Source organism: Scomber japonicus, chromosome 2, assembly GCF_027409825.1.
Source record: "Scomber japonicus isolate fScoJap1 chromosome 2, fScoJap1.pri, whole genome shotgun sequence".
Classification (NCBI taxonomy): domain Eukaryota; kingdom Metazoa; phylum Chordata; class Actinopteri; order Scombriformes; family Scombridae; genus Scomber; species Scomber japonicus.
Window position 1 is genome coordinate 35359675 of NC_070579.1, and position 15061 is coordinate 35374735.

At 40.6% G+C, this 15061-nt stretch overlaps 1 protein-coding gene across 1 annotated transcript in view; it reads left to right on the top strand.

The window, feature by feature from the left end:
* Positions 1–12507, top strand: part of kcnq5b (potassium voltage-gated channel, KQT-like subfamily, member 5b) — a 121302-nt gene extending 108795 nt beyond the window's left edge. Inside the window, exons 10-15 of the mRNA XM_053329458.1 lie at positions 2766–2989; positions 5457–5565; positions 7934–8065; positions 8344–8451; positions 9939–10065; positions 10942–12507. Coding sequence (XP_053185433.1) covers positions 2766–2989; positions 5457–5565; positions 7934–8065; positions 8344–8451; positions 9939–10065; positions 10942–12237 — 1996 coding nt within the window. The 3' untranslated portion in view covers positions 12238–12507. The remainder of the gene's footprint in view (positions 1–2765; positions 2990–5456; positions 5566–7933; positions 8066–8343; positions 8452–9938; positions 10066–10941) is intronic.
* The last annotated feature ends 2554 nt before the right edge of the window (positions 12508–15061 follow it).

Here is a 15061-nt window from a genome sequence, read left to right on the forward strand (position 1 = left end):
GGAGATTAACAGCCACAGCATACTGTGCGACTGGAGCTGCCTTACTTTATTTATTAGCTAGATTTGTTAATTCTTCTAAAGCACTATATCACAGGAGCATAGTGATAAAACACAGCTCCATCTACATCTACATCTTAATACCCTCAGTGAACCCACAAGTGTCTGTCTAAATGTTAGCGGCCTCACTCTGGTGACTCAAGCACTTGTTGCCATGGCCCAGCTGAATTCACATAGTTAAATGAGGGATATCGACATGAAGTGCCTGAGTCACCAAATTGCAGCCTTTTTGAAATGGTGCTGTAGATGTTCATTTTCCTCTACTAAGCTCAATTGCCTCCGTTCTGCTGCCTCTAAATGTCAGTGGTCGACAGAATGAAGCGCCAGCAGTAACTCTGCTGTATTACTTTATACTTCATTCCCTTTATACATGCAGTCTAATAAAGGATTGTTGCATTTACATGTGAGGCATTTAACTGGCACTCATTCAGGTTGACTTGATCCAACATAGAATAAGATACCGGTAATAAGAGTTTTTTAAAAAGTGCACTTTTTCATCCACAAAACATTCAGAGGTAAATATTTCTCTCCTCTGTTTCTGCATCATATAACACATCACCGTATGTCTATCTCTCCTTGGTTTTTTAGTAAAAATCATAGTAATAAACAGAAGCTACTGAGGAGGTGTACCACTCGGAAACATAGGTACATAGCGTTTATGCTCCCGTTACATGATGTTTTTTTTCTTTGAGAATGCTGACTAATTCCTGGTGCATGGGTATCTGTAGGAGGCTGCAGCCTCAAGACGAGGCAGCATTATTAAAACTGGCAGGGGGCATCAGTTGCATTTATAGTAATACACTATCTGCCTTTTGTTTGGTCTTTGCCTGAGCAATGCGCTACTTCTGCCTGTTGTGATTTTTTTTTAACTATGTCTGCTCTCAGAATGGTTGTCAGGTTTCAGTTGCAGATCCTGTGCAGTCATTAACTTCTCTGAGCTTCTCTGAGAGAGAAACAAATTATTTTGCGTTGTATGCCATTTTAATATTTTTCTTCACACAGCTCCTTGTGTTACATCTAATCTACACATTACACTCCATTTTCCATATGACTTGTCACTGCCAGTCACACATGGCTCTACAGTATATTCACAGCCATTTTAAAGCCCATGAAAAGACCACATCTATCAATGAATTAATCCTCTTAACAGGTATTGTCTGTGAAGCCAAAGCCTCATACTATATCACATTCCTCTATCATAGAGCCCCATTGCTGTTAAAAAACTTTAACAAAAACATGAGTGAGCCCCACTGCTGCAATATGTAGGCCTGTCACAATAATTATTGACTTTTCATACAATAACATAATTATCAACATCCTCATATCTGTATTTGGACTTATCATATGATACATGGACATGACCTCGATCATTTTTAGACCTCGGTATTGCCACACTTCACTTTAGCAACTAAGAGGCTATTCATGTCACACTGGCTAAGCGAATAGTGTCCTCCATTCCTCACTGTGCACGTCCTGAGTGGAGACTGCAGAAGCGAACGGTGCATATGGAATTAAAGGTAAATAACTCTGTCCTGACCCATGATGGCAGTCTGTGTTTTTACAGAAGTGTAGCGCCCACTCTCCAACCCCCCCCCCCCCCCCCGCATTATTATACTATTATATTATCATTATATCAGTGGTATTAAATGATCTTCAAATGACAATAATATCATTTATCGCGATTATTTCTGAGACAATATATCATCCAACAAAAGTAGTTATCGTGACAGGCCTATAAACTGGGTGACATGTTTCCTCATTACCAATAACATGAGCAGTGTAATTTATTTCCATCCCACAAACACCATCCTACTACCAAAAATACTCACAAGCAGCAAATGTGTATTCATCCGCATCTGAAAATAGTCCTCATCAAATACAATCTCTACTCCTGTTTAAGTAACATTTACTAAAAACTACGGCGCTCAGCTGTTTTGGGAAATCATTTAGTCTTCTTTAAAAAAAGATGTATATCTGTTGGGCAAATGGGCTTGAGGAGTTCCACAGGCTGGGTAACTACATACAGTATTTGGTTTTGGTGTTTTCATCATTTGTTGTCAATAAGAAAAATAAATTGAATATACCTACACTCATTCATTAAAGTAAAGCTACACATGCAATGCTGTGCCTGTTGCCTGGGCACCCACTTTGCATGCAGTCATTATCTTCACCCTTCCTCTGCATTTCATCACTCTGTTCAAATGTAATAATAATTCATTTTCCTCCATAACCTCAACTTACACAATCATTTGAGCACATTACACAATCATTTGGAGTGAGCAGTTGTAATTATAGCTTCAAATGGTGATTCGGCGTAGGTTAAGCAATAGTGTGATGTAACCGTATAATACAAGAATGTGACATGAGCAGGATTGTCTTATAGTAACATCATGATGCACACGAGGCACAAATACACAGTTGAAGCATCATAATAACCTGAGCATGCATTTAGTGTCAAGCACCTGATGCAATGCTGCCATGCATGCTGGTCTTTCTCCATCTTGTCTTGCAACCCTTCACCTTGATATTACTCCATACAGTTCTGGATGATGACTGACGCATTTAACTAGCATTTTGCCCAAAGGTCTTTGATAAGCTGTTGACCTTAAACTTACATCATTAACATATCTTTATCTGTCTGTCATTCTACCTCTCCACACTCTCACTCCCCCTCTTGATCCTCTGTTCATCCCCATTTCACTCCACAGCCAGAAGTTGAGCTTTAAGGAGCGGGTGAGGATGGCCAGCCCCCGAGGTCAGAGCATTAAGAACAGGCAGACGTCCTCGGTGAATGACCGGCGGTCTCCGGTGGCGGACGGCGGTACAGACGGCACCAGCCCCACCAAGGTGCAGAAGAGCTGGAGCTTTAATGACCGCACACGCTTCAGACCCTCACTCCGACTGAAGAGCCAGTCCCGCTCCACCACTGACGGTGAGTGAAAAGCAAAGATTGTATGCATGCGTCTCTTGGTTAGGACACATCTAACCCCTCTGCAAAAACAAATGCGTCTTAAGTCCCAAAATGTCCAAGCATGAGATAACTGAATCCTCCAGTTTCACTACATGAAACTAATTGAGACTTATTGGCTGACTGTCCAACCCACCAGAGCTGGTTTTTCCCCACTAATACAGGCAGCCGAGTGGAGGAATGTTAATGGCCTTTTGCACTTCCTTGCTTTTGGCCTCGCAGTGCCGGCCTGGCAAGCCCTCCTGGTTAAACGGCCAAATGATGTTTGTGGGTGGACTGATGGATCGATGGAAGGTGGGAGTGGTGAGCTCCAGCGGCCATATGGGGTGTCAGAGCCGGCCAGCTGCCTGAGGCCTGCTGGTGGAGCAGATTCAGTAACCAAACAAGCCAAAACCATACTGGTTGGCTGGTTAGCCACGCTCCGTCTGATCATTCACTGTCACTGACATGCTGGCTAAATGAGATGTTAGATGATGAGGAGCTTCTCTTTTCAATTGTGGCTCAATCTCAAGTCATTCTTAATGTGAAATGAGAAGATATTTCTAAAAGACTCTCACTGTTAAAGGGAGGAAATCATAAAATCCACACATCCTATCCTACTCTCTAGCTTAATAATCAGTAGATTTGAAAGTATCACACACACACACAGATACACACACTACAGCACATGTAGTTTCTACATGATGTGCACTGTTACAGTAAGCAAAGCCAATCCAAGGCCATTTGTAATATTGGGTTAAGCAGAACAAAAAGCTTGCCTCCACAGTCTCAAGGGCCTCAGTGGGCAGTTTGTGCTGCAGGAGGAACAAAAACACAAAGCAGAAATATGAAAAAAAAAAATACAATATACCACAAAAACTTACAACAGTTTATATAAAAAAGCAAGTATCCACCGTAACACCCAAGAACTCAGCATTCCATGCAAATCACCACTACAAATATTAAGTACTGCCCCTCAATATTTAATAACTGTCACAGTCTCTGTACCAATGCATCACCACCACAGAGTAGCAGACTAATCAACAACAGCAGCAGTTACTTCCACCCTCCAGCAGCATTCAAGGCTCAATGATGGGGGGATTTTGGTGCCTGGTTTTTGTGGTCACTTACACGTAGACCAGATAGTAACAGCTTATACTCTGAGCTAAGAGAAGCATTGAGATGAATGAAGCACCTGCTTGTTGAATATGTGATTCAAACTAATGAATTGGACTCCCACTATCTTACTTGCCACCTTCACAATCTTATCAAGAGTATTCTTCTCAAACTCAAGAGGCCCATAAACAGAGCTAGATTGCAGGTGCATCAGAAGCCTGTTTTTTTCTTTTTTCTTTTTTTTTTTTACTGCTAGTCTTCTATTCAAGACAGCAGCTTAAAACACTCTCTCTCTCTCTCTGTGTGTTTATGATTTAGTCCCCAGTATCACAATATCATCGGGTTTCTTAAAGCTGCACTTAAACATATATTTATAGTGACTGTGGTTCAAATAACCATGTGTAGTATGAAAAGGGTAATAATGAACCGATTGAGAACTCTACTTTAACTCTACAGTTCTCCACAGCTCTATGGAGCATTTTAGCCTCTTTCAATCAATCAATCTATCTTTATTTATATAGGGCCAAATTACAGCAAAAGTTTTTTAGACTTTATTTAGACCGTATTCTTTAATTTAGTTCAAAGAGACCCAACATTCCCACATGAGGAGCACTTGGCGACAATGGGAAGAAACCTCAAGCAGAACCGAACTCTTAGGTGGCCGACCATCTGCCTTGACCATTGGGGTTGAGAGAGAGAGTGAGAGAGAGAAAGGAGGAACAAAGGAGAAAGAAAGAGGAGAGGGAGAAGAAAGCAGAAAGTTAGCAACTAACTGGGGAACATAGTGGAGCATTTAGCAGCTGATATCCAGAGAAGAACTGAAGCTAACTTTAGGGCTCTCAGTCATCAGCTGGACCACAAACGCATCACAACTATGAATGCTGATGCTGCTCTGGATGTGTAAATAGGAAGCTGTTTGCTAACATGTTTTCCATCACAACAAAGACATGATGGTGTTATGTCAGTGCTGGATTTCTAGTTTGTTGCACTGCCCCCAAGAGGCCAAAATGATAAAGCTCTACATTTATTGAGCATCACATAACAGAGCATTAGAAAGTGACATAAAGAATCCTATTAGCAGTAATTAGTGGCAATAGAAAAACGTTGTTATAGTTGTGAATTGCAAGTGAAACAATGATAATAAAATAAAAATTAGATGCGTTTTTGGAGGCAGGTAGAGGGAATCTGATTAGTGACTGTTATTTAACAGAACTACTGCAGTTAGACATTCCTGCTTCATAGTAATCTGTTTTTTGGCATTCATGTAAAAAGTTATCAGTGATCAACAAACACAGTCTCACTAGACCTCCTGTTCTGTGTCCTCTCTCCCAAACAGCAGACTCTAACATGGCAGGGGAGGATGGTTTTGATGAGAAGGGCTGCCACTGCGAGATCTCGGTGGAGGACTTGCTGCCCTCCGTCAAGTGTGTCATTAGAGCCGTCAGGTGAGGCGAAAACCACTGAGACTTTAGTTTTTACTTTTCATCCATCAGTCACAACACAACACTGTATTTTTCTACCGCCAAGGTTGCATGCAAACACACCTTGATTGCAACTCTCAGCCTTCCAGCAGCTCTCTTGATTGAACACGCTCAGGGGATTAAAGTGACCGGAAGATTTTAGTTTTTTTGTAAAGTTATTTTTAGATCATTTTGGCTTTGTGTGATTGGACGCAGTGTTGAGAGACAGGAAAGATGGTTAGCAGGAGAGTTACTGTAACACTGCAGAACTGATCACGTCACAAGGACACAGGGTGTGTGTGTGCGTGTCTGTTAGCTATGATGCGTCACAGAAGTAACACTTTCTATCAGATACTAAAAGTTTGGGTTGTACCAGCAAGAATGAAGTCTGATAACTATGTGAAATCTATACAAAAGATTAGATTTAGGAAAGGTTTATATTCTAATTTAAACTTTTTTGTTTGAAAAAAACTGTTATTTTACACTCCCAGTGATAAATAAATAATAAAATATGAATTCTGAACTGACACTTTAACATATGGCCCACAGAGCTTTAAAATGACAGTAAATACAATTCATATTATTATTATCACGATAGGACCCACAGTGAGTGTTTATGTTCATTTTTATTTCTTTTTTTAATGTGAAGCACGTGGTTCATGTCATTTATTTTGTTGTAAAGCACATTTTTTGTGTGAAAGGTTCTATACAAATAAAGTTACTATAGTTATTATATTACTGAATGTAGCTACAATCATCCTTGAGTCCTTTATAGCTAAATTCACATTTTAATTTATTGATGTATTTATTTGCATTCTGAACATACTACATGACTACAAAGTATCCAGAGCTGCAACAATTAGTCAATTAATCAATTAGTCAATCGATACAAAATGAATCAGCAGCTTTCTGTCGTTGTTTAAGCAACACTGCCAAACATTGGCTGGTCCAAGCCTCTCAACTGATGACAATGTGATGCTCTTCTCTGTCACACATGATAATGAGCTGAATATCAAGACATCTGAAGACGTCACCCCAGGCTGCATGTTTTACTATCTTCTGACATTTTATACACAAACCTATTAATCAATGAATCATTAGAAAAAACAAAATCACATCATTAATTATTGATAATGAAAATAGTCATTAGTTTTAGCCTCAACTCAAACCTCTGCTTAGATCATAGTCACCCAATTCAACATAGTGAATCACAGGCTAAATAAATAATCACAAGTTAATTAATCAGTATTAAAATAAATCTAACACAGAATGAAAAATGATCTCATATTATGACTGAACTCAGTGTAAGTGAATACTTGCTGGTTCAGTCCAGCATGTCATTTGTTTTATAGCATTTTTGAAAAGTCCATTTTCTGTGAAACATGAAATCAATGATCAATAGTTTCACATGACATAATAATTAACCAAGCACAGTTTTATTGCTTAGAGAGTCATCTTAACATTAGAGTATGGTGTTTTAAAGCAAAGGTGACTGTTCACCCAAACATATTTTCTTATTGTGCTCTAGTGCTACCTAGCAACATACAGTATGGTCTATTTGTTCCACATTTCTCACAGTAAGGTCTTTATTTTTATCTGCATTACCTATAGTGTCTGAGAAAAGAGAGAAAAAATGTATTGAGAATTTTAACATCATTTTTTTTAGTAGTACAACATGGTTAGATCTAAGAGAAATATGATGACAATATGACAAATAATGCTGAATGAGGCTGAAGTTCCCGTAGTTTCTATTCTCTGTGTCACAAATCTAAGAGGCCACTTTTGACCATAACAAGTCCTCAGCTATGATTGGCTTCACACAAACATTCAATAAGAACAGTCCCACTTCCACTTCACTCTAATGCTTCACTGCTGTCCGTCCTTGCCGGTTCTTTTCTCTCTCTCTCTCTCTCTCTCTCTCTCTCTCTCTCTCTCTCTCTCTCTCTCTCTCTCTCTTACCCTCTTACCTCTTGAGGACTTAGTGACTCACACACTCACAGCGAATTTCCCTTAAATTCAACCTTGATGCTCCACAGGTGCATAAGCTCAGAGCAGTGATTTTTCAGAGCGATCGTTTTACACTTGCACAGCTAAAATAAACAGCCACGACCTCACTGGATGTTTTTAGAAGGTCTAGTGAAGTGATTGTTCAGGTGTCAGGCTGTTTGAATTGGTGTGAAGACGCAGGATGTTGGCATGCACTTTTAAAAACAAAGAAAAATGAAAAAGTAGTGTTTGATTTGTTTTCATTAGCTGCGGTCTGTGAAATATCTCAGTTTGCTGTTCGTTTGTACTGACTGTATTAGAGCTCCCCCTTGTGGCTGATGATGAAAACTCCCTCTTGTCCACCCAGGATAATGAAGTTCCATGTGGCCAAGAAGAAGTTTAAGGAGACGCTGCGTCCTTATGATGTGAAAGATGTGATTGAACAGTACTCTGCGGGTCACTTGGACATGCTGTGTCGCATTAAGAGTCTTCAGACAAGGTAGGAAAGATGACGCTGCAATCTAGCTACAATTCACAACGCATGACAACAGCTGACAGGTTTATTATCTTTGCTGTCCAACTACAGCTGTTTGACCACACTGTAACTGATTCATCTTTCTGCTGGTGTGTATGTGTGTGTGCATGTATGCATACCTTATACACGCATGGGTATATACATATGAGTATGTGTGTTTGTCCTTTTGCATTTTGTTTGTTTGTATGAACATAATGTGTATGAACATGTGTACGTGTGTGTTCCCTTTGCTCCCCTCACAGGCTGGACATGATAGTAGGCCCGCAGCCGCTGAGCAGCCGAGCCAAGACCTTTTCCTCACCCTTCTTGCCTGTCTATTACAGCCAGGGCAGAAAGAACTCCACACAGGGGTCAGAATGCAACCCCCCCCCCACTTCCCCGCCCCTCACATATCTGATGGGTTCAGTTCAGCTTCAGTCAATTCAGGAAACGATTTGTCCTCAAAAGTATGAAAACTGAAAGTCAGGACTCTTGAGATCAGATTTTCTCTTTGAATCGATTGAGGCGAACGTGAAATGAGCCCAAACTTTCTTCACACACCCCTGCCATGTACTGCTCTTTACTCACACCTTACTGTCCTGGGTATGAAATCATCATCCACTAATGTAAAGGTGCAGTGTGTAAAATGTAGTGGCATATAGCAGAGGGGACTAAGCAGAAATGGGATGTTAGATTCATATATAATATTCATAAGCATGTTTTAATTAGTGTATTAAACATTGTTAGGTATAGAGAGAGCCTTTTGCATTTTTCATGACTTTCACAGCCACCGTAGGTTCTCCCTACACTCTTCAAACAGGAGGTTATTCAGTTGTTTGCAATCTGCAACCTCACCGCTAAATGCCTCTAAATCCTACACACTGCTCCTTTAACACTAACAAAACTCTACAATGTAATGACTTTGTTTTTGGTGTTTGTTGTGTTGCTCTCTGCTGAAGGAAATGGTGAATTCTGGGATCCGCGCTGATACATCTCACACAGAAACACATTCTGTCTCACAAATTTCACACTATAGTCTCCAAGCACTGCTGTGAAAAAAACCTACCTGGCATTACTGTTGTTATGCTGACCCCTGCTGTTGTTGACTGTTCACTGAAACTGCTGCATGGTCTTTAAAAGCGAGTGCTGATCAGACTTGGGTCAAAAAGGATTTGACGGGTAGAGAAACTTAAATACAAAAAAGCACTTCTGGACTTTTGGAAGTGCTGATTTGAAATACTACTCTGTGTTTTTGTACACATCTGTCAATCTAATCTCAAGTGTCAAACAATCTACTATATTTCACTACATGTAGTGTGAACTCCTGTTTTTAAGACATATGATGCAGGTCTGGTCTCATCAGTGGAGGGGCTTTATATCTCTCTATAATGTTGGTGGCATCATCATTGCATGACATTGCCTTGGCTTATCACTGTTGAATGTTCATTGACAAACAGACTTTGATAACCATATTCTAATGAACCTCACTGGATTTAGTGGGAATATTTACATGTATACATTCATACAAGGAAAAAGAATCCAATTGGAATAATGTGCTATCAATCAAACAGTTCTGTTCATTAAGCTGATAGTAAGAGTGCCTTTTTTCACCCAGTAAATAATATTTTCAAATCCAGTGAGGCGATGTTTCCTCTCTTTTCCACAGTCTCTGGTCTTCTTCGTTGCCTGTATTTTTTTGGAAAGAAAAAACGGCTTAATTTGTAACTCTGTTGCAGTTTCTCCTTTTTCTTCTCTGTGGGCTGCCTCATGGATTTCTACTCTATCTCTTCATCTTACTATCATTAATGTCTTGCTGTGCGTGTGTGTGCTTATGCATGTGTTTTTGTTTGTAATCCAGGGTGGACCAAATCCTCGGGAAGGGCCAGATCCCTCTGGACAAGAAAATTCGTGAGAAGCTGCTGTCTGATGGAGACATATTAGAGGACATGAGCATGCTGGGTCGCGTGTGTAAAGTGGAGCGGCAGGTCCGTGCTCTGCTTCTCTAACTTTGCATTAAATCATGTGTAATAATGTGATTTGGATTTGCTTTGACTTTACATAAACACACATCAACTCCTGTCATATTGAAGTGCAGTGGCCTGTAACTGATGGTCATAATAGAGACGAATAAGCCAGTTCATTACAGCAGGGAGTCTACAGAAGATCTAGTTGAGTAATATGTCACCATATTACCATACAGAAGACTGCACTCATGTATGCTTAGTCATATTTTAAATTTGATTGGCTTGAGAATTAAATATCATTGGGGATCAACATTACGTGTGATTTGATAAGAAGTGTCAAAGGGTTTTAACAAATGAGATTAGAAAGAATGTTTAAATAGTGAGCTTTAGAGGTGTTGGTAAGCAAATATTTGAAATTTGAACAGAGCCAGGCTGACTGTTTCCATACTCTCCATACTTAACTCAAAGATGTCTTTTTTTGAAGCTCACTCTAAGCAAGAAAGCAAATAGGTGAAATAAAGTGAGAGGTAAGGGAAGGGAAATGTCAGCATTTGGTGCAGATGTAATTTATACTTTTGTTTAACAGTCCCTATCTGTTTCATCTTATTTTTCTGTTTAACAATGATTGCAAATTATACACAATTGAAGCCAATATGTAAAGTATGTATTCAAAAATGACTGACTTTGGCACCACCTAGTGATAATATCAAGAAGTACACTTTGATAGGCTGAAAGCAACACATACAACTGCATCATAAAAAAAATTAAATCAGGATTGTCATATTTATTCTTTACCACAATTTGAAAGATGTGATAATCACACAGTGGCTTTAAAATGCATCCTACTGTTGTTTACTTATCCCTCCTTAATCTCATCCTCCCTTCCTCTCCTCACAGGTTCAGTCTATTGAGTCAAAACTCGACTCCCTGCTCGACATCTATCGTCAGGTCCTGCATAAAGGCTCATCCTCTGCCCTCACGCTCTCCTCTCTGCCCCTGTTCGAGCTGGAGCAGACATCTGACTACAACTCCTCCGTCTTCAGCAAGGACCTGTCCTGCTCCACCCAGGTCAGCAGCGGTGGCGTGGCTCCCCCCGGTGGCTGCGTCACGCGCTCCTCTACCAACTCCCACCTCTCCCAGGGAGGACTCCGTCTCATCCTGGCGCCACACAACGAGCTCAACCTCAATCTCAACGCCTCCTCTTCCACGCCTCCCTCCGGCCTCGCGTCCTCCTCTTTCAGCCCGTCGCCGCTGCCTCATCACCATCATCATCACCACCACCATCATCATCCTCATCGCCCTCACCACCCCCACCACAATCACACGCAGGCTCAGGCCACCACGCCGGAAAGTGGCAATGATGAAGCCGTGGAGAGCTCCCCGCCCATCCTCACACCCAATAGTGTCGGCAGTGGCGGGGGTGTAGTTGTAGACGGGGGGTTTCCTCTCCTGGCGAGGCTTCCGCCGCCGCCCCCTCCGAGTCGAAGCGGGGGCACGAGCAACTTGGTGCGTGCAACCTCCACAGAAGCGTCCCCAGACATGGAGGACTTTTGTGGAGGTCTAGGGACGCAAATGGAGGACAGCAGTGTTGGGGAGGACCTCGGTCTTGACTTGGGGCTGGACAGACTTGGCAACAGAAATGGTAGACTAAGCACCAAGGACGAGGGCTCCTGGAGGAGACACATGAGCCTGGAGCTGGAACCCCTGGTGCCACCAGCCCGAAGCTGCTGCTCAGGCCCCAGCCAGGTAGACCGAGGCCTGGGCAAGTCCATGTCAGTGCAGGACCTGATGCAGGCAACCCCGGGGACAGCCCATGATGCCCACCACAGCCTCTCATCTCCTAGCCCCAGCACATGCAGTGACTCCCCCATTGGCTTCCACAGCTGTAGCCAAGACCCTGGGGGAGGAGGAGGAGGCGGTGGTGGTAGACTAGGAAGAAGTGGTGGCAGTGGATGGGGGGACGAGGACCTCTTTATCAGCGACAGGGACACAGAGCCGCAGAGATTTGACTTCCTGTCACAGGGGCCCGTCGAAGCTCACACCTACTCCTCTGAGCACCTGAGGACAGGAGGCAGGGCAGGGGCAGGGGCAGGGTCCCGGGGCTCTAGCCATAGCCTGGCCACCTCTCACTCAACCTCGCCCTCTGCTGGCAGCACCGAATTGCTGAACATGCCACACGTACGGCTAAAATAGACCAGCTACATTTTTGGAAGGTACCCAAATCTCACCTCACAAAGACGGTTTTTATCCTTTTTGGAGGGGAGTAGGAGGACGGGAATATAGCAAGGGGTCCTTTTTTTTGTTTATTTTCATGTTGATCCATTTGATAAGAATCACAGTATTTTCACAAAAGCTGATCACATACTGTATGCCATATCATTGCATGAGTTATCCTTTGTTTTAAAATATGATTGACAAATCTGAGATAAAAGATGAAGGCTTGTAAAAGTGGGAACACAGAACACCCCCCACCCAAAAAAAAACCAAAAAAAAAAAAACCCCTGAGACTTTGCTATTTAACAAAGCCAACTAAAACTTGATCCTGAAAGACGGATGGTTAATATGTGTACTTGAGATAGAGCATGAGCACTGCATGTTTTCAGTCTTAAGTACTGAGATTAGCAAGATACAGTTTACATTCAACCAGGTAGGAAGGCATGGACTCCTAACACTCACATCTGTCACAGTAATTAATAAATGCTTGAATACTTACATGTGCACATGTATAAATGAGATCTGTTTCCTGTCTTGCTGATCACATGAAAGGCTGCCATGTTGAAATGAATGTTAACTCAAAATGGCCAAATTTAACTTACACTCTGTTCTTGTCACGATTTCCATAACATGCTGCCCATTTTAGAACAGAATCACCTCTTTAAGTTTATATTGTCTAATTATATGAACCATTATCCTCAACCAGTGACTACCACAATCAAAAGATCTACATGGTGTATTTGCAGGTTTTATCTACTAAAGACGTAACTTTATTATTATTATTTTTAGCTTACCTCGGAATGCAGGCCAAACATTTTCATACTTTCATGCTAATACCTCCAACAGTTTCAGACAACCATTGATTCCCTTTCATTTCTGTATGGTATGGATATGAATTAACCAACTTGAATTGTGAACATTAGCTTTCATTCATTTTTACATTGTTACATCATTGTGTGGTTACGCAGTTTAAGTGCAGATAGTTTTGAAGTCAGCACTGCACTGACAATAATGTCACTATGACCAAAAAAATACATGCAGACTCTAAATTAGATTTTCATATCATATGGACATGAATGGAAACCAATGGATGCCTAAAACAGTAATCAAACTACACTCACACTTGAAATGAAGCACCATGCAAATTGTTCATTGTAGTTATTATTAGTAGTAAATTTGCTAAAACAAGCTGATACAGTCCTTTAATAACATATTTTGGTGATTTTTGTTTTATTTGGAAAAGAGTCTTTAGGATATGGGAAAAACAATATGTTAAGCATTAATGCATAGTTACTTTTTACGTCAGGAAGTGAACATACTTTTTTTTTAAATAATTGTGGCACATACAAAAATCACCAAAATATGTAATATTTATCAAGGGGTACCCACATTTTTCAATACAACTAAACACACACGTTTGCATCTGTACAGATCATAATGCTTATTTACACACACACACACACACACACATTACATGTCCATTATGCTGTGGACTCTAACTCTACAGCCAACAGGAAGCAGACGTTGCTTCCTCTCAGATCAATTATGCACCTGTCAGTTGGTTTTCAAGCCGATGACGGCCATGGATTGAAACACATCTTGAATGTTACCTTTCGGTTTAAAAACTTTGTCAGGTGTATTATCAAAGCACTTTGTTTGGGTTCAGAAAAATATACATTGAAAGAAATGTTAAAAAATTGAACTTTGTATTCCATGTTATCATGAAAGGAAGGTGTCTTTGTTTAAACCATGGTCAGTCTGCTTTTCTTCACTCATTGTATAATGTGAGATTCTTTTCATTTCAAGTGGACTCGCTGCAGAATGTATTGCTTACATCATGATTAGTATGAGAAGAACTGAACTGCTGAGCAGTGACATCAAGATGACGAATCACTTCCCTCTTCCTCTTGCATGGTACAGAATCAGGTGCATCAGGGAATGTCAAGTGGTCCTCTCCAGGTTGTAGGGAAACTATTACACAGGTAGATACTAATCATCAAGCATTGAAAACCTCAGTCGTGATGAATCAGCGTTAGCTAACAGTACCTCAATATAATCTGAAGACCCATATCAAAGACCGGAATATGTGAAGGAGGCTTGGGGTCAGTATGCTTTCAAATGTGGAACTGAATTTTACTTTCTTTAAGATATTTAAATATATTTTGCATGAAAAGGTTATCATATCCAAACCTGTTTATAACTGAGAATGAATCATTAAGACAAATCACTATTTAAGGTTTAAAATGATTGCACCGGAAGTTTAAAAAAAATACAAAATACAAAAAAAAAGCGCTGACATTAAGTCTACAAAATGTTCAGTACATACAGTATATTGGTGCCTTGCTTTTGTGGTACATATTCATCTCCATATCTGCAATTTCCTGACAAGTGCATTAGCTTCCTCTGAACAGAAACAGTTGCACGTCTTCATTTTCCCTCTCTGTAAATGTTCTGACCTGACACATTTTGCAGTTTTTTATTCCGAGATCATTTTGCTACTGGGCGTCAAACAGGCCTTTGATATTTTAACATTCTGTCTCGTTTCTTTTAATTTATTTAAATTATGTGCACATATTTACACGCTAGTAATAATCTCAGTTAGATTAATGAAGCCTCTAATGTAATGAAAAATGCAAGTGAACTTTTATTCTCATTCATCAATAAAGGAAATTCTATGAAGAGTGTATCAGAGTGTGTAATTCTTGTGGTGGTTCGTGAGCGTGGAGGTAAAGCAGACTTGACAATGAAACCGGGAACATTTTTTAAACGTCTTTACTTTTATGAACATGTGCTCACAAATAAC